Source organism: Lonchura striata, chromosome 17 (assembly GCF_046129695.1).
Source record: "Lonchura striata isolate bLonStr1 chromosome 17, bLonStr1.mat, whole genome shotgun sequence".
Classification (NCBI taxonomy): domain Eukaryota; kingdom Metazoa; phylum Chordata; class Aves; order Passeriformes; family Estrildidae; genus Lonchura; species Lonchura striata.
Window position 1 is genome coordinate 13,425,977 of NC_134619.1, and position 18,065 is coordinate 13,444,041.

At 48.9% G+C, this 18,065-nt stretch overlaps 1 protein-coding gene across 6 annotated transcripts in view; it reads left to right on the top strand.

The window, feature by feature from the left end:
• Window positions 1-5,691: 5,691 nt before the first annotated feature.
• The window catches only part of CEP250 (centrosomal protein 250), a 30,458-nt gene continuing 18,084 nt past the window's right edge, over window positions 5,692-18,065 (top strand). For 2 of the 6 annotated variants that reach the window (XM_077787035.1, XM_077787036.1), the window contains exons 1-18: window positions 5,692-5,853; window positions 6,512-6,618; window positions 7,851-8,045; window positions 8,606-8,702; window positions 9,179-9,277; window positions 10,048-10,209; window positions 10,501-10,679; window positions 11,121-11,303; window positions 11,430-11,574; window positions 11,855-12,001; window positions 12,182-12,412; window positions 13,821-14,014; window positions 14,375-14,502; window positions 14,681-14,850; window positions 15,588-15,767; window positions 16,377-16,511; window positions 16,787-16,930; window positions 17,393-17,673. In XM_077787035.1, the coding sequence (XP_077643161.1) occupies window positions 5,797-5,853; window positions 6,512-6,618; window positions 7,851-8,045; window positions 8,606-8,702; window positions 9,179-9,277; window positions 10,048-10,209; window positions 10,501-10,679; window positions 11,121-11,303; window positions 11,430-11,574; window positions 11,855-12,001; window positions 12,182-12,412; window positions 13,821-14,014; window positions 14,375-14,502; window positions 14,681-14,850; window positions 15,588-15,767; window positions 16,377-16,511; window positions 16,787-16,930; window positions 17,393-17,673 (2,834 nt within the window). In that variant the 5' untranslated portion in view covers window positions 5,692-5,796. Of the gene's footprint in view, window positions 5,854-6,511; window positions 6,619-7,850; window positions 8,046-8,605; window positions 8,703-9,178; window positions 9,278-10,047; window positions 10,210-10,500; window positions 10,680-11,120; window positions 11,304-11,429; window positions 11,575-11,854; window positions 12,002-12,181; window positions 12,413-13,820; window positions 14,015-14,374; window positions 14,503-14,680; window positions 14,851-15,587; window positions 15,768-16,376; window positions 16,512-16,786; window positions 16,931-17,392; window positions 17,674-18,065 lie in introns of those variants that run through there. The other 4 variants (XM_077787037.1, XM_077787038.1, XM_077787039.1 and 1 more) reach the window with 4 other exon arrangements.

Sequence of the window (18,065 nt, forward strand, 5' to 3'; positions counted from 1 at the left end):
ATCTTCTTTACCCTTTTCATTAGCATGAGTCATACTCTGCCTCATGTGAAACAGCTCCACAGGCTCAAAACTCCAGAGGATGCCTTTTCAAGTGGCAGTATGACCTCTGCCTTAGCCCTCGATGAACTTCACGTTTAGACAGGACAAACTGCAAGATCAACAACTGAGACCTGTCACACAGTCCACTGGACACATACATAAACTAATTTAGAAATAATTCATGTAGCCTTTTTTCCAGAGAGCTTGTAACAGTGGCTTCACTCCGTCCCCTTGTGACTGAAGGGCTGCGCTGGAACGCAGGCGCTTAACGAGGGTAACATTTAATTTTACACAAACTCAACAGGGCCGTGCCCACAGTCAGTGTATTTTGGCTTATTTATTGCTGTGCTTAAAAAAACCCGTGTCAGCCCAGCTGGAGAAGCAGCTCCTGCTGGAGGGGATGCCCCGCGGGGCGGGCGCGGTGCAGCGAGGCAGCAGTGCACCCTGCAGGCAGCCATCCTCCTCCTCCTCCTCCTCCTCCTCCTCCTCCTTCTTCTCCAGAGCCACTCGGGAGCTGGAGGCAGGCCGAACCCTGTCCTTCCTCCCGAGACTGCTGAACACCAGCCTTTGAATTTTAGATTCAAAATGTCCAAGAGCTGCTGACCCTGGGGCCCCAAGAAGGATGCAGGTCAAAACCAGCACTCCTCATGTCAAGGCTGTCCTGCACATTTCAGCCAAATCTGTCTTTCATAACCTGCAAAAAACGAGCTATTGTTCTAGATCAGCCTTCGGGAAAGAAGGCGCTGGACTCAGTAGGGATTACTGGGACTCATCTCTCATCTTGCATTGATGCTACACCCAGTCCTTCTGCAATTGCTTTTCTTTGAGTTAAGATGAAATGAAAAAGGTACACCACCTTTTGGCTTGTCCTGTGTGTGCTGTAGCATTCCCCACCCACCCTGACCAGTATCAGAAACACTGAACTGCTTTCATAAATAACAACCTGCATGACATAAGAAGCTCTGAATGCTTCACTTATTTTGATGGAGGAACTGAAGGATAGAAGAGTTCAGTGATTTTACAGATGTCACAAATAAGGTAGATTCAAATCATGATTTTCCTGATTTTGATCTAATAGCCCTTCCTCTGATGTCAGTTTGCTTTTGATATTTCCCTACAAAATAAAGCAGCTTCTCCTGGGAGTTACCTCTAATGAAACCATTCCCCAGCAGTCATTCCACACCATCCCATGGCCCTCCCAGCCATGCCATCACTTTATCCTTCCCATATTGCCCACCTTTCTGCTGGGTGATGTGCTGTGTCTGGTTCTGCACCATGGGGGCATTGATCAGCTTGCCAGTAAGCCACAAAAGAAGCTAAATGTTGAATTTCCACTTTTAATCTATCCAGCTTCCAGTTTTCACAATGTTTGTAAGAATTTAATATATTTAAAAGTTTGTTTGCTCTATCAAACTTGGCTGTGATTTGCAAACAGATTTAAGAGATGGGAGGTGAAAGAGCAGGAGGTTGGACAATGTGATTACATGGGCATTGTCTTAGTAAATCAAATTAAAACATGATCATTGATATGTTCAAAGAATATTTACATGCCTGAGATTAAAAAATCTTAGTGGGCTGGACAGAGCTAGACAGAAAGAAAAAGGAAAAGCAAGTAAAACAAGCAAGCAAAGGAAAAGAAAGTAAAAAGCAAGTGCAAATTAATCTCTCTCTTTAAAAGAGGCTGTTTTGAAGCAACCACAATCTCAGTGCTTGGAACCATGGGAGCACAGATGCTGTAGAGTGCACTGAGCCCCACAGACCCCAGAATGGAATGCTGACCCTGAACAAGACCCACAGACAGGGGAGTTCCTATGAACCCTACACCAAAGTGGAGTCATTCCAGCTGGATAAACTCAAACTCCACTGATATGTTCAATATGTAGCTAGAAACCCTCCTGCTGGTGAGGCTCTGGACACAGTGGAAGTGGTGTTCCAAGCCTCTCACTGCTCATCACAGCCAAATTTCTGTGCAACCTCAAGTGGCCGCGTTCATGTAGCCCACCTGTCCTTCTGAGCTGTTCTGTGACAGCAGCTCCTCCCTCGCACGGTGTGAGTATGGATTTGAAAAGGGAGGGCCACCCGTGTCCCTGCTCCCTGGAAGTGCCTTGCCTCCTGCTCTCCATATCCTGAGATTATGCCTACATGAGCTGTGATGCTTTCTCAGACAATCTCAGCCCTTCTGATGTAGGATGTCCTGCATAGTCTAGAGGAAGGGATGACTCTGGGGAGCCAGAGGAAGATTTCATAGTGTTGAAAACACTGTCAATCCCTGCAGATGAGCAGCTTCATTGGATATGTGATGCCAAGAGTTACAATTTGCTCTGTGCCGCTTACTTGCAGTTGAAGCTGCACATGGAAGTTTTTATAGTGATCTATCAGGAAATTCACTGTCCTTTCCCAGGTGGACTAATTTCCAGAAAGGACTTAAAAAACTGAGCTAGTGCCATATATTAAGCTATTTGCTGTCATGTTGTTTTGCTGATTGAATCTAATTATCATTCTGTTTCTGTGAGGATTTAGACCTTTGCACCATAGCTCTTGGGCAACTGTTTTCTAGAAGTGTGAACTTACAATTTATGAAGGAAATTAACAGCGCTGTGCTTTTCAAAAGGAAAGAATGACACAAAACCTACAGATGCAATAATTAAAACTTGCTGGTCTTGGGCCAGGGCAAAACAAATGTAATGATGTTTCCACTTCCACGTGAAGGTAGCAAAATTTAAAACACTGTGCTAACATGTTGTGATGTTAAATAAAAAATTGCAAGTCCAAAGAAATAATTGTGTCATTGGTAATCAAGAAACTTGGCTACATCTGCAAGCAGTAGTGAATTACAAAGCACAGAATCATAGAAACATGAAATATCCTGAGTGGGAGTGTTATTTTTGTTTTTTGATTCCTACAGATGTACCTAATTTCCCCAACTCTGAATTAAGGGGGAATTTTTTCCCCCTAATTTTTGGTATCTCTGCCTGTTATCATTTAGAGAAATTCAGGGTTTGTTTCAAGTTTCTTCAAGCCTATTCAGTAACAGAGTCCCTCCATTTGGTATACAATGTTAATTTCCCTGAGTTGCCTTTGATAGGTATTGTTCATCTTTGTAATAGAAGCATATTTATATGATTCAAGATTTGAGAGAGAGATCCTGAGATCCCAAACTACTTTGCTGACAAAGAAAATTTTGATGGCAATTCATTTATTCCACCTCTTTAAAAAAACCCAGAATGTCAGCGCTGAAGCATTCGCTGTCACAGGAAACAACAGGGAGTGAAAACAAGCCAGCGTTATTCAGCAGCCAAATACAAAATGAAACATATTTTTAGCAATGGGCTTAACCAAGTCTCAGGACAATTCCCGATGACATTGCGGAGGGTGCACGATCACTGTTTTTCCTGATTACATTCCCCGCGGCGGCAGAGCGGAGCCCCCAGGGCGGCAGCACCGCCCCGCCCTCACGGAGCCTGCGCTCCGGCGGGCGGCCGGCGGGGCGGGACGCTGGGGCCGGGCCGGCCATGGCGGGCAGCGCCGGCGGCGGGGAGCTCGGCCCGGGCGCGCTGCGGCGGCGGCTGCGGAGCGCGGAGGAGGCGCAGCAGCGCCAGGCGGGGCTGGTGCGGCAGCTGCAGAACGAGGTGAGGAGCGGGCGGTGCCCGGCGGCGGGGAGGCGGTGCAGGGCCGCCCGCGCTGCCCGGGGGCACTCGGCGGGAGCCCGCGGGGCCTCCCGGGCGGGCGGTGCCGAGCGCGGGCTCGGGGCTCGGGGCTCGGGGCTCGGGGCGGCCCCGGGAGCGCCCGTCCCGCCGCGGTCTCGCTGCCGAGCCCCTCCCGATCTCGATCTCGGTGCCTGCAGCTTCGCTGCTGCTCGGCCCTGTTAGCGGGGTTTGTCCCGGGCAGGAGTCGGGCCGGTTTGTTTGCAGAGCAAGTTTGAAAACTCGTTTTGTTCGCTTCAAGGACCCCCTTGAACAGCCCCCTTGAACACTTGGCTCGGGGTACGTGGGGGCCGTAGGTCAGGTAGAGAGCTGCCCGCACCTGTCCCATCGTTCTGCTTGCTGCCGCTGTCTCAGGTGAGCAGACAGTGCTACGGTGAAAGAAACCCTGCCCCAATCTCTGTCATATTAAAGTGACGCTTCCCGATATTGCAGTGACTTCTTGCTGAGTGTATCAGAATCACTGTGCTTGGGCTCGACAGAGTCAGAGAAAAGTTAACGTGAGGTGAGCAGAGTCTATTACAAGCTGCTTCTCTCATCTGTAATCTCTGTATCCATTTAGGTACTGCAGTACCAGACCTGGTGTCGAGAGTTGGAGCAGCAAGTGAAAGCTGGAGGGGTGAGTGTGCTGCAGGTTGTTAACTAAAAAGGGTGTATATAAAGTTCCCAAATGCAGACCAATAAAAACGCTCCACAATCCAATTACAAGAAAGCAGGTTTTTACTGTCTGAGGGTTTAGAGAAACACTGTGAGTTTTCCCATCAGTGTTTTGTCCAGTTGCCATTCTTAGAGCAGTCAGTAGTCCCAGAAATGACAGTCCAGAAAACCCAGTTGAGGATTTTAATTTTGTGAAAGAGTGCTTCATTGGAGTTACATTTGTCCTGGGTCTCGGGAGAGGACTGTGCTGCATGTTACATGATATAGCTGTCCTGGAGAAAGAACCAGTTAAAACACCATTTTGGAAGTCAGGAAGGCTGGTGGTTAACATACAGAACTGGCTCTATGCATTTCTTTCTGCTTCATAGCTAAAATAGATCTGGAAGCCACAGGGTGGAAGAATAGGAGAGCATTCCCAGGCTTCAAGTCCAAATCAGCACTTGAAGTCATGAAGTGAGGACACATAGCAGTGGGAGAGTGAGGAGAGTTGCTCACACTAATACCCTTCCCTTCCTCCCTGTAGTCACAACACTGTTACACCTGGAAGAAGCCATGAGCTCCTGAGATACCCAACAAATGAATGGGAAAGTGGTGGATGCTGACAGTGGTGAAGCACACACTATCATTTGACAAAACATTTCCTTTCTTCTTAAAGGGATCCCTTCCAGGCAGGTGGGAAGCCACAGCAGACCACAGCCTGGAGAAAGCACTGCTTCAGGTGGAAGAGGAGCAGCAAAGGTACAAGAAATAAGCATTTCTTCATATTTGGTATCCTGGATGCTCATGGAAGTGAGGGAAAATCTGTTGGTGTTACCCGGTCTCCCCAAGGGAAGCGGTTGGGCAAGGTGCAGGAGAAAGGTCCACAATCTGTTTTCTGTGGTGCAGTAACAGTGCTGTGTGCTTAATGGCTCTGCTTTGAGTGGGGAAGTGAAAGGTCCTTTCTGAGTGAAAGGTCCTTTTCCAGCTGAAATTATTCTCTGGTTCTAGTAGGTGAACAACTGTGGACAGTGCTATAGAAAAGTGATACATCCAGTGACCATCAGCATGAAGAGGGGGCAAATTGTTACATGTGGGCATTGTCAGGGTTGAAGGGGAAGCCAAAATCATGGATGGAAATTGAGGGCTCAAAGCTTTAGTTAGATGAGGTTTTCAGCACAGAGAGATCTTAGTTAACCCTGTAAAGTGCTTGTACTGCCTCTCAGGCAACAGTCAGTGTTAAGGGAGCTGGAAAAACACAGGGATGCTGGAGAGCTGTTGTTCAGCAACCTCCTGTTTCTCTCTTTTTTCTAGGTGTGAGAATCTGGCAGAAGTAAACACTCTCCTGCGGGAGCACCTTGATAAAGCCAGTGAGGTTAATTCTGCCCTCAAAGAAGATGTTGGAAAACTGACAGTGGATTGGATGAGGGCCCGGGAAGAGCTGGAGGTGAAGGAGAGTGAATGGCGCAGTGAACGTGAGGTGAGATTGGGCTACAGGAGTGCCAGAGGGGAATGGGAATGCATTTTGTTCCTGGCATGGAAAACTTGCTGTGTGGAGGCTTTGGCTCTGCTGAGGATGTACTGGTGCTGGACAGGGGTGTGGGAGGGAGGAGTGTCAGCAGAGGGTGCTGGGAGCAGATGCCCACCTTCTGTGACTGCACTGCTTGGTCGAGAAGATAGACCTGGGCACTGTTGGGCGGTCACAGGAACACTTGTTTCTTTAATAGTTCCTTAATCCTTGTTTTGAGCAATTGAGACCAGAGAGTTCCGTGTGTCTTCAGATTCAAAGAGGCTGACACAGGAACAAGATAGACCTCTTGTACTGTCTGCCTGTTGTAAGCCAACCTGGCACTGGGCTTGAAGGAGCTTGTGTTGGTGTTCCTCTGCTGGGGCTTTGTGGTGATGAATCATGATCAGCTTGCTTGCTGCTACCCACTCCTACAGAAGTGAGGGTGTTCTCTTCTGGGCAGGTGGTTCCCTTCTGTGGGCCTCTGTGGTGCCTCTTCAGTCCTTGATGCCCCTGGTACAGTAGTTATTAAAGGACCCCTGGTGATGGTGATTTACTCTCTCCTGTCTGAGAGAGGTTACAGTGACAGTAAGGGCTGAATTGGCATTTCTTTTTGTCTTTGCATGTTTAGCTTTATGACAACTACTTCAGAGGGGAACATAACCGTCTGCTCAGCCTGTGGCGGCAGGTGGTGACCTTCCGCCGCCATTTCCTGGAAATGAAGACTGCCACAGACCGGTGAGTGGAAGTTCAGGCGAGATCTCCTGCAGCAAAAGTGTGGCTTGCTTGCTTTTCAGTCCTGCTTTTTGAACCTCAATGTTGTGTTAGTTACAGCAGAGATAGGATTTCTCCTTTGGTAGTCAGAAACAAAGCCATTCAGCATGGCTTTGGGCTGAACTTAGAAGAGTTGTTGGCTGCTGATCTTCAGATAAAGCTGAAGGGCTTGGGCCATGAGGACAGCAGAGTCTCTGAGCAGGTGATGACTGTGGTGACGTGTGGGCCTGTGAACACAGGCACAGAAATGCATGGACACCTGGTAAGAGACTCATTGAAGCAGTACATGCAGCATATAGAGTGGTCCCTTTTATGAAATTATAAAAACCTGCCTTTAAAAAATCTTACCAGGTTTCTTTTCCCACTGCTTCTAAGAGAAAGATGATTAATGCATATTTTTTCCCTTTTCATTTATTCTGGTCAGTTTATATCTACTTACTCCTTTTCCAGCATTGCTGAGAGAAAGAATAGCTTCTCTGCCCTGTTACTGCATTCATCCAATTTATGTTGCTTAGTTTGATACCTCTTTTTATGATTGTTTCTTATTCTTGGGCTCTCTGAGTTTTTTTTTCTCGCAAGAAAAATAGTGTAGCTGTAATAGTACTTTCTGGTGTCAACATGCACTTTCAAACTCTGGGTTACTGTAAGCCATTTGTCTTATTTGATTATAAGTCTTCCCTATTGTGTAGAGTCTGCCTGACCTGCTATTTAGTTCTTGTGTTGTTTGTGCTTTTATGTTACAGCATTTCAGGCTGATTCTTACACCACTTTTCTAAAATGTTTCATTATATAGGTATAGTCTTGAGCTTCTTAGCAGTCCAAGTGGGGATCACAGAGCACTCAAGAGCAGAGTGTATAAAAGCTGGGGATGTTGGTAAAATTCCCAATTTCTATTAATGATAATTACAGTATGTTAATAAGAGTTAATTAGAGGTGCTTGAGGCCTTCTGGCCTGTGCCATATCTTACTTCTTATATCTGAGAAGAAAACAGACCCCACACTTGGCTACCCGGTAAAATCATTTTTCAGCTGTCAAGATGTGTCCTGGTCCCCAAGTGTCAGATGAATGACTTGTTCCCAACAAAATTGTCACCTTGCCTGCCAGCTCTTCCTGATGCATGATTGCATGCTTCAGAAGTGAATCAGCTGATAAAGATAGTGGAGTGAAGATTGGCTCTTTCTTGGTTCCTCTTCAGAGACTTGTCAGAGCTGAAGGCAGAACAAATGAGGCTTTCTGGATCTATTCTTGTGAACTGCTCTCGCCTGAACTCCTGTGTGCAGCTCAGGGAGTCCATACCTCTGGGTAAACCTCTCCTGAAGGATCAGGCAGAGCAGGAAGTGATAGCCTTTCCAGTCAGGTGTGACATGGAGAAGAAAGAGCTTCAGGACAGGTAAAGGTGTTTTAACTTTGCTATTTCCAGCATTATCTTTTGTGGCAGCTTCTTGGGTTTACAGATGGGCTGTGCTCACATTTAGCTGTCTCCAGTCAAACTCTTGCCTTCAACGGAAAGGATGGAAAAAAGTATCTGCCTGACAGGAATTCTTCCAAGTAAGACAAGACTGAAAAAGAGATAGCCCCTGAGAATGCTTTTGCTGTTAACTGATTCTTGGTGAAAAACTGAATTCAGCATAAAGAAAGTTGTGTTTCTTGTACCGCCCTTTTACTTCTCAGGGCTGTGCTGAAGGAGTTGGGAGGAATTTGCCCAGGGCCACCATAAGCACTGCAGCACCTCTGTGCTGACAATTCCTTGCAAGACTGGGTGCAGAGGCCTTTGGGCCAAGAAGTGCCATTTTGCATCATCAAGCCTATTAACCTGTAGAGATGAATGCTGCCTTTGCTGTGTTTCCTGGGTTGAACTTTGCTATGCTATGCTTTGGGGAGGTGCTTGGCTCTTTAACAGGTGCTGGTGTGCAAAGCTTTTGGAATGGCATGTAGACCTTCTCTTCTCAGGGTGATGGAGCTCTCAGCCTTGCTTGTACAGTCTCAGAAGCAGAACGAGGAGAAGGAGAAGACCATGAAAACACTTAACGACACAGTGGAGATTCTAGTATGTTTTACTTTTACCTGGGAGATAGCCCAGAGTTTACTCCCCAGCCTGAACACAGAGGTGTGGCTTCCTCAGGAGAAACAGTAGTAAAGATGCTCAGTGTATGGGAACATCAGGCACCTTGGCAAAATATTCCTTGTGTGTTTGGCAGGTGTGGAGTCAGTCCAGATGCAGGCAGTGCCAGAGGAACTCCAGACAGTTCAGGTGTCTTTCTCTGAGGGAAAATGTTCTTCTGCCTGTGACTTTAGGTCTCTGGGGTTCATAGTTCCTTGGAACTGACCATTTAGTAGCAGACTGTAAAAACTAGCTTTTGGTCTTCCTTATAGTTTTAGTAGAGAAGAAATGGAATAGATATGGACAGGAATATACTGGAATCACTAGAGCTGAGACTTAGCAGTGTGACTGCTACTGAGGATAGGAATGCTGCAGATGGGAGAAGCTGTTCCATGCCCACCCTTTCTTTATTCTGTTCTCAGGAATCAAGTTGGATAGAGAAAGAATTTGCAGCTTCTTTGACTAACAGTGCCAAGGAAGAGAATCTTTTCCTTCAAAAGCTCATTAAAAATATCACTGAGGTGAGTACAGACCTGATACAGGGACCACATCCCTGTATATTTGATTTTGAAGTATTTGAGGAAGGCAACAGACTGGCTTAGGGACTAGAGATACATATTGTGTACTGTGTTAACTGCCATTGCATGTTTAATTTTTAGACTACTTTTCTGACACAGAACCTGTTCTAGCTTGTGAGTTGCTGTCCTGTGACAATTCAGGGAGTCAGCAGAAGTTTCAGTAACTTTGCCTTCACCACCCCATTAAGGTCTCTCTTGGACTGTGTTTTCAGAGTGTGCTACTTGACATTTGTGTTCCCGTGTTTCCTGGGCAATTCCCTCACCCTCTTTGAACAATGAGTCTGTTCTTCAGATCTTTGTGAAAGGTCACTGACTCAGTTGATGCACTTGCCAGCTCTGCTCCTTCCCTCAGAACACTGACCATTTCCTCAGAACACCGACCATTATAATCTCCCCAGAATCACAACTTTCAGGGGTAACCTTACCTTAGCCCTAAAGTTCTCTTAATAGAGATGGGTTTAGTTTTCAGCTCTTCTACACAGCTGCAAGAAAGTGAGTGTTAAGGTGGCTTTCAGCCATTTCATGCTTGTGAAGAGTAGCTGTATTCAGAAATCCCTGGAGTACTTGTAGCCACAGGCACAAACCTTTGTGGAATGAAGAAACAAGAAAATTGAGTTTTTAATGACTCCAGGGTAAAGTGTGAGGAAAACGAGAACAAGACAAAGAAAACCAAGTAAATGAGCAAAGACTAACAGCTGGATATGGGCTTTCAGATGGTGTTAGACAACAGTGACAGCATGGTCAGCATTATATGCACTGGCAATTCCCAGCATGCAGGCTCTGGAGACATCTTCTCAGCTCCGAGATCTGTTGATACAGGGCATGCCTTTGGATTGGTTCTGGAAGCACTGGCAAGGATGCGAGGGGCAACACGGGTGAGAACTTTGTGTCTTCCATGATAGCTACAGGCTCAGTGCTGAGGTCTTGCTCAGCTCAACATCTTTCCATTTGTTCAGCCACTTGAGGCACTTTTTTGCACCTTGTTGCTTGTTCTCCTGCACTGCTTTGCTGTGTTCTACTGCTTTTCTTTCCTTGATGCCCACCCTGTCAGCACAACTTTTGCATTCAGAGGAACTGTCTCTGCTAGCAGTTTCTTCCAGCTTTCTGGAGACACCTTCCCTGCTCTTTATTGCTCATTTTTGCTCCTTCCCTATGTGTTCCTTCAGGCCCTGAGAGAAGAGCTTTCTGCTAGGCAGGACTCAAACAAATTCCTGCTGCAGCAGCAGAGACATCAGGAAGAGAAGTGCAGGGAGGTGCAGCAAAGGCTTGAGCAACTGGAGGACAAATGCAAGAAGTCCAGCAGCCACCAACAGCACCTTCAGTCTTTAGTAGAAACGCTCAGAAGGTGAGTGTTTCTGCCTCTTCCTCCTGCATTCCAGAAACAATCTGCTTGCAGGCCTGGGAGTTCAGAGGTGCCCTGGGTGAAGAAGTCACCTGCGTACCATGTGTAGGCCTCAGTGTGGCTCTCGAGCATTGTCCTGTCATGCTCTACTGTGACTCCCAAGGCTGTCTGGGAGCTGCAGAGCCATGTTGGAATAGAAGACTCCTTTTTCTTGCCGTGCTGCTTCCCCGAGTTCTGTTCTTTGTGCACCTCTGCCCAGCCACTGCTTCTCACTGAGGGAAGGCAAAATCCTGCCTTTCCCATTGCCTCTGGAGGATTTTCTTGGGAGGGAAAGAACAAGGTCTTCCTTAGCCCACTGCCCCCGGCTCCATCCTGGAGTGCTGAAAATGGCATTGCTGACTCTTCAGGCCTCTTGATACTTCTGACTGAGCCTTGTCTCTGCAGTGACTGTACAAACCTTGAGAAAACTAGGGAAGAGCTACAGGAACAGCTTGGATTAAGGGAGCGAGAAGCCTTATGTCTGCGTCAGAGTAACGCTGAGCTGCAGATGAAGGAAGAGTCAGCTCAGGCAGAAAAGGCAGAGCAGCAGGAGAGGATGGAGAGAGCACGCCGTGAGCAGGAGCTCCTGTGAGTGTTAAAGCTTTCTCTGGCAGTGCTGGGCTTGAGGAGGCCCAGTGTGAAGGAACAAATGGCCTGCTCCTCTCTTGTAGCATAGACTGTTTTTCTATAAAAGCTTCTTTCCCCTCCTCATAGAGCGAAAGACTTGGCTGCACTTGAAGAAAAACACTCATTACTGCAGAGCGAGTTGGTAGTCAAGGGACAGACACTGGAGAAATTGCAGCTTCAGAAGGATCTTCTGGAGCAAGAGAAGGATGAATTTACAATGGCTCTGGAGAAGGTATGGACACCTTATTCCTAGGCAGCACTTGTGAGAGTGGGAGCTGTGACACCAAGATCACCCGAGATGTTGCTTCTGGCAGTAGAAGAGAGGGACAATTTTGTTCTTCTTGAAAAATGGTGATTCAGCCAGACAGGCTCTTCGGGATCATTGGTCCCCATGATCTTACTGGGAGCTCTGTCCTAGGAATAAGTCAAAGACATCCAGGGGAGGTGAAGTGGCTGCCTGCAGTCCAGGATTTTGCTGCCCTTGTTGTCCCATTGTTCTTTCGCCTCTCCAGGCAGAACGGTCAGTGGCAGAGCTGACAGGGGCTCAGAACAAGCTGAATGCTGAAAGAGCTGATCTACAGGCTGCAGCAGCCAAGATGAGCAGCATCAATGAAGCTCTTGCATTGGACAAAGTACAGCTGAACAAATATGTGTGGCAGGTGAGCAGAGTTGCCAGAGATGTGCCAGGTGTTTGTCTCCAGCTGCTGCTGTTTCTTAGGCTTCTTAGCTTGGCACAGTCTGCCCAGCTGACTGTGACTGAGTGTTCCTTTTGTGTCTGAGCCAATCTTTCATAGTAATTCTTCCTGTACTTTATTTCCTCTATGTTTCTGTGACTCTAGCTGGAGCAAGAGAAGGAAGTTTTGTCTGCTAAAGTGGATGAGATGGAGAGAGCAAAGATATGTGAGCAGGAGAAGCTGAACTTCTGTGAAAGAGCAAACAAAGAGCTCTATGCAGAGAAAGCCCAGCTAGAGCAGCTGCTGAAGGAAGCAGAGGAGCAACGGGAGGAGCTGTGGCTGGAGCTTAGGACACTGGGAGAGGAGAAAGCAGAAACCCTGGAGAAATTCTGTCAGGTGACCAAAAGTATGGTGCATTCATGTGGGCACTGGGCTGCTTGGATGAGGGAAGCTTTACCTGATGGATTCTGCAGTGGTTTTGTCAAGGGGACATGTGATAGTGCTAGAGGTCACAAGGCTTTGCTTGCTCCTTTTTGGAAATGTGTGGGTGGCTTGCAGAGCTGTTCCACAGTTGTCGAAGTTGTCCTCTGCTTCTACAGAGTCTTTTACTCCATCTGTCTTTGTTGGCTTCTTTTTTGGCTCTTGGTAAGCTTGGAAGAGATAATTGTGTTGTCCATTAATCCGAGTAGGTGGCAAAAGAATCAAACTGTGGCAAAAGAATAAAACTCCCTAGCTCTGAATCCTTTTTCTGAAAAAAAAAAAAAAAACAAACAAACAAAACAGGTCTGCATATTTCTGTTGATGCTTTTTGTCATTAATTTGGAGCATGTCCAGAGAAAGGAATGGAGCTGGGGGTCTAGAGCATAGGTTAGACCAGGAGCAGCTGAAGGAGCTGGGGGGGCTCAGCCTGGAGAAAAGGAGGCTCAGGGGGCACCTTTTTGCTCTCTAGAGCTCTCTGTGACAGGAAGCTGCAGCCAGGTGAGGGTCAGGCTCAGGGGGCACCTTTTTGCTCTCTAGAGCTCTCTGTGACAGGAAGCTGCAGCCAGGTGAGGGTCAGGCTCTGCTCCCAGGGAACAAGGGCCAGGACCAGAGGAAACTGCCCCAAGGTGTGCCAGGGGAGGTTTGGATTGGGTGTTACAGGATAGCTGCAAGAGAAGGCTTTGTTTCTGAGGATCTCTGTCAGACAGTCTCAGTTCTGGGGAATGTGGTAGGTCTGGCAAATGCACAGCAGAGGTTTTGCTTTGGCAACATCAGCCAGACTGTAATGTCCATCAGTCACTAAATGTCTGCTCAGCACAAGAGCCACTTCCCTGCGAGGCATCTTCTCTTGCAGAGAGTTGCTTTGAATAGGTGAGGAGGTGATGCTGTGATGTGAGTTTTGTACTTGAAGGGAGAAATCCTGTATATTTTCTCTTGATTCAGCAAGCAAATTTGCTTTCCCAAACCTTCCTGAAAATGTCCATCAAAGAAATAGCTCCAGAGAGAAATTCTGTTTGCCAAGTGGCAGTTGTGGAAGATGCAGTGTTTTTGGGTGACAACGGGGAGTTTGGAGGAGGGATGTTTGTTGGGAAGGAGCTGTCTGGTCCCAGGCAGGACAGCAGGGCCTGACACAGCACTTCCAAGGGAACAGTGCCAGAGGCTTTTGGCAGCCCAGGCTATCAGAGCTGCCTAGGACAGGTGCTGTGAATCTTTGAGCCCAGAGCACAGGTGCTCCTTGTCCTCTGGCTGCCTGCGAGCTGCCACTGGCTGGCTCTGCACAGGGCTCCCAAGGAAGGGCTCGAGCTGTACCTTGTCCCACTTGCAGGTTTCCCAGGAACAAGAGTCATTGGGCAGGGCTCTGGAGCAGCTGCGCCAGGAATCCTCTGGCCAAGAGCATGAAATGGCTCAGGTGTGCAGAGAGAAGGAGCTGCTGGGCCGGGAGAAGGCTGCCCTTGAGGGTCAACTGGCAGCCACAGAGCGCCACCAACATGACCTTTCCAAGCAGCTGGCAGAGACCAGGTAAAGGCAGGGAGCAAACCCTAGGCAGGACAGGGCTGAAGAGCTGTAATGATAAAGGTGGTAAACATTACACAGGCGTTTATAGTATTCTCTGTGCTTTTCAGATGTAGATTTGGCTGTTGAGGCCAAGTTGGGCTGGGCTGTCTGTGCTATGCCAGGCCATAGGGAAGGCCTGGGCAGTCCCTCCGAGGGCCCTGCTCTGCTGTAGAAATGGCACAAATGTGCCTTGTCTGGGCGAGTTTTCCCATGACCCATTTCCCATACTCAGGTGTGGGGATCTTGAGCCACATTGTCCTGGAATAACTGGCTGTGGGAGTGTGGAGCAAGCAACTCATGTCTCTCTGTGTGTGAAACTTGTAGGTCAGCAAAGGAGAGCCTGGAATCCAGGCTGTTTGCTGCTCAGCAGCAGATATCTCAGCTGGAGGTGACCAGGAACCATCTGGAGGCTCAAGTGCTCATAGTCACACAGGCCAAGGAAGTGATAGAAGGTGAGAACCTCGTGTGCTTTATTTGTGGTGCTGCCCCTGCTTAGAGCAGCTAAGCACCCTGTAAAGCTGCCTCTGTCCACAGGGCTTCTGAGGAGTGGTGGGGCTGGTGGCACTCAAAGGGCTTGAGGTCAGTAAAGTCAGTAGAGACTCTGACTCTTGCTGTTGGTCGTGCTTGCAGGAGAAGTGAAGTGCCTGCAACATGAGCTGGAAGCAGAGAGAGCTCTCAGGAGGCAGGAAAGAGAAGACACAGCTCAACAGCTCCTGCAGGCAGAGCAGCAGCATCACGAAAGCCTCAGGCTTCAGGGAACTGCTCAGCAACTGGAAATAAAGAAGCTCCTGCAAGACCTGGTAGGGGACAGTACACTTCGGAATTGTCCAAGCCAACCCTGTGGGTTAGTTTAGCACAAGCAGAGCCTGAGGGTGTGAAAGGGCAGCAATCCTCTGCCAGAGGCCTCCCGCTGCTGGGCCGGGCAGCAGAGCCAGCAGCTCAGACTTGGAGGTGCCTGAAGGCTGCCAGGATGGTGCTGGGACAGTAAATGCAGCCACAGCTTCAGTGAGGGTGTAAGAGGAGTTCCAGAGCAGGTTGGGCAGTGCCCACCCGAAGAGTGGCAGCTCTGGGCAGGATTGTCCTCGAGTCCCACCTGCCACGGAACAGATGCCAGCGTGGAGCAAATGCCAGCATGGAGCAGATGCCAACAGTGCTGCTGGCTGCAGGCGTGGGAACTCGGTTCCTTTCTTGCTGTGCTTCCACTGTGGACAGAAGGATTAGCTTTGGGCTGGAAGCAAATGGAACAGGCCCCTTATCCCTGGTCCTTCAGTCCTTGTGACTGGGGCATCAGAGAGGGGAAGGTGACACCTCCTTTTCTGAGTGCTTGGACTCAACGCTTGGGAAGGTCTTTGCCAACAGAAGAGATTCCATGAGTCTGTGATTCTTGCACCTGCTGAGCCTCCTTTTGAATTCCATGACAGGACACGGTTTCTGGAGTCTTTTCCAGTTGGGGGTTGTGGGAGGGATGAAGCTTCACCTGTTTCAGCAAGGAGCTTGCCTGGGACTTCATCTTGCAAATTTTTCCTCCCATCCTCAGGCAAATGAGCATGAAAGGCACCATGCAGAGATGCAGGAGATGCTGGAGCAATGGGAAAAAGAGAAGGCAGAGAGAGAGCAGGAGCACAAGAAGGTACTGTTTGAGATGAGGCAGAAAGTTGCCACCCTGCTGGCCCAACAAGAAGAGGAACGAACTAGATTTGAAGATGCCAAGCGAGAGGTAATGATTGTGAGAGGAGAACTGGTGTGATTTTTTGCAAAGCTGGAGTTGTGGGAGATGGCAGGACATGGGGCTGTTGGGCAGCATGCCCTCTGTGTCTTCTATATTGAATTAGGGGAGGTGAAAGCTGAACGAGGCTGTCTTTGGGACCAGGAATGAGCCCTCTCATAGGAAGCCAGGCAGAAACATCAGCTGTCAGCTGAGATATTTCTGCTGCTCTTGTGCTCTGTTGTTCTAAGATGTACCTCAGGGTACCTTCACTGTTCTCTTTCCTCTCCCCTTTTGGTGTTTACTGGCAGGTGTTCGTAGCCAAAGTGAGTTTGTAGGTCTTTTCTTATGTGGCAAAGGGGAGGGCGCAGCAAGAACACTGACAAGAGAAAAATCTATTCAAAGACTTGCCTGGAGTATTTCTGAACAGTAACCCAGAGATGTCCTTGTGGCTGTGTTTTAAGTCACTTCCTGGGAAGCTGTGTCTGCCCCGGGGCAGGCAGTGGCCCAGGGGAGCAGCAGCCCAGTGCTGTGAGAGCACGTGAGCCCATCAGTCTTTGCCTCTGCCACACGGATGTTGCAGGAGAAGTGTGAAGCCCTCTGCTCTTTCCTTCTGTGCAGGTGCTGCTGGAAGAGCAGAAGGAGAAGAGTGCTTTATCAGAGGCAATGCTCCAAACTCAGGGAGAGCTCAGCCGAGCCCACCAGCAGGTCCAGCAGCTCAGGCAGGAGCTGAAAGAGCAGCAAGAGAAGGGGCAGGTAAGTGTGAGTAGGCAGCAACAGAGGGCAGGGCAGTGAGAAGGGCACCAAAGGCAGCTCCTGGCACTGAGGAGGCAAGGGCTGCTTCAGGCCCTGGGAGCACAGAGCCTGGTAAGCGCCAGAGCTCAGCCTCAGGAAGGAAGGTTGCAGTGGAAGCAGAGCTGGGTAGAGAAGCAAAAAGAAACAGCTGAAGCAATGGGATTTTGAGGCAGCAAGTTGAACAAGCTGAGCCGGAGAGCAGGTCCCGGGAAGTTGCTCTGCATTTTGTTTTCCAGACCATTGTGACAAATCTGCAAGCTGAGCTGCAGGCAGCTCGCAGTGAAGTCCAGGCAGCACAGAGGAGGCACGAAGAAGAGCTACAAGGCCTCAAAGAGGAAATTAATCTCCTCCTTGAGCACAGGGAGGCTCTGCAAAAGCAGGTGAGTGAAACAGCAGTTACACTGCAGCCATGCAGAGAGGGGTCTGTGGCATTCTTGCTTTTCCATGGCAGAGCAGCAGCTGATGGGGTGATCCCTGGGGCTGTCTCAGGCTCTGGGGGCTCCATGGCAGCTGCTCTGAAGGACACCCAGTGCTCTGCTGAATCTCAGCTGCTGCTCTGGACAGCTGGGCTAGTCCTCTGGGCGGTTGGCCAGCAAGCATCAGCATGGATTCCTGCTGGCCTCTCCTTGCTAGCCTTGGTGTGGGAGGTGCTTTTTCAGGTGCCCTTGGTGGTGGGCCACTTGGAGACTGCAACAAGTTGTCCATATCCAGTGTGAATCTGGTGCTCTCAGGACAGGGAGAAATGGAGAGTTGTCCTCTGCCTTTCCTCACAGCCTGTGCTGTGGCTGACAGTGACAAGCTGTGGCTGTAGCCTCTGACTGCTTTGTTCTGTTTGACTGGAGGTGGGAGAGTTGACATCTCAGCTGGCAGCCTCCCAAGAGTCCCAGGAAATGACTGTCCAGAGAGCCCAGCAAGATGTGAGGGAGGCCCAGGAAGAGTCCAGGCAGAAGCAGTTGGAGGCTGAGCACACCCAGAAGATGCTGGAGGAGGCAGAACATCACAACAAGGAGCTGCAAGTGCATCTGCAGAACTTGGAGAAGGAAAGGAATAGATGGGAAGAAGTGGCTCAGGAAAATTCAGAACTGCAGGCTTCTGTGAATACTCTAGAGAGTGAAAAAGCCAGGTAAATGAAAGCCTGTGGGACTCCGCATTGTGGTGAATGGATTCCCTCTTTGCCATCTTTGCACCTGCCGGGGGTTCTGGCAGTATTTCCTAAGTGGCAGATTCTGAACTCTGGGTGCAGTCACTTCTCATGGTCTGGATGTTGTCTTTCATTTTCTTCTAAGTCTTCAGCTAGAGTTTTTCTGCAGTCAAAGTCTTTTGGGGTAGCCCTTTCCCTCTAAGGGGTATTGTGTTGGTAGGTGGGTGTGTTGGCACTGCCCGAGCTGCATTGTAAGGAGCTGGATCCATCCGTCAGCCCCACCTTGGCTCCTGTACCTTGAAGCCTTTGGGATGTGGATCAGCTTGGCTTCTGATGTTTTTTATTGACATAAGACATGTTAAACCCATGATTTT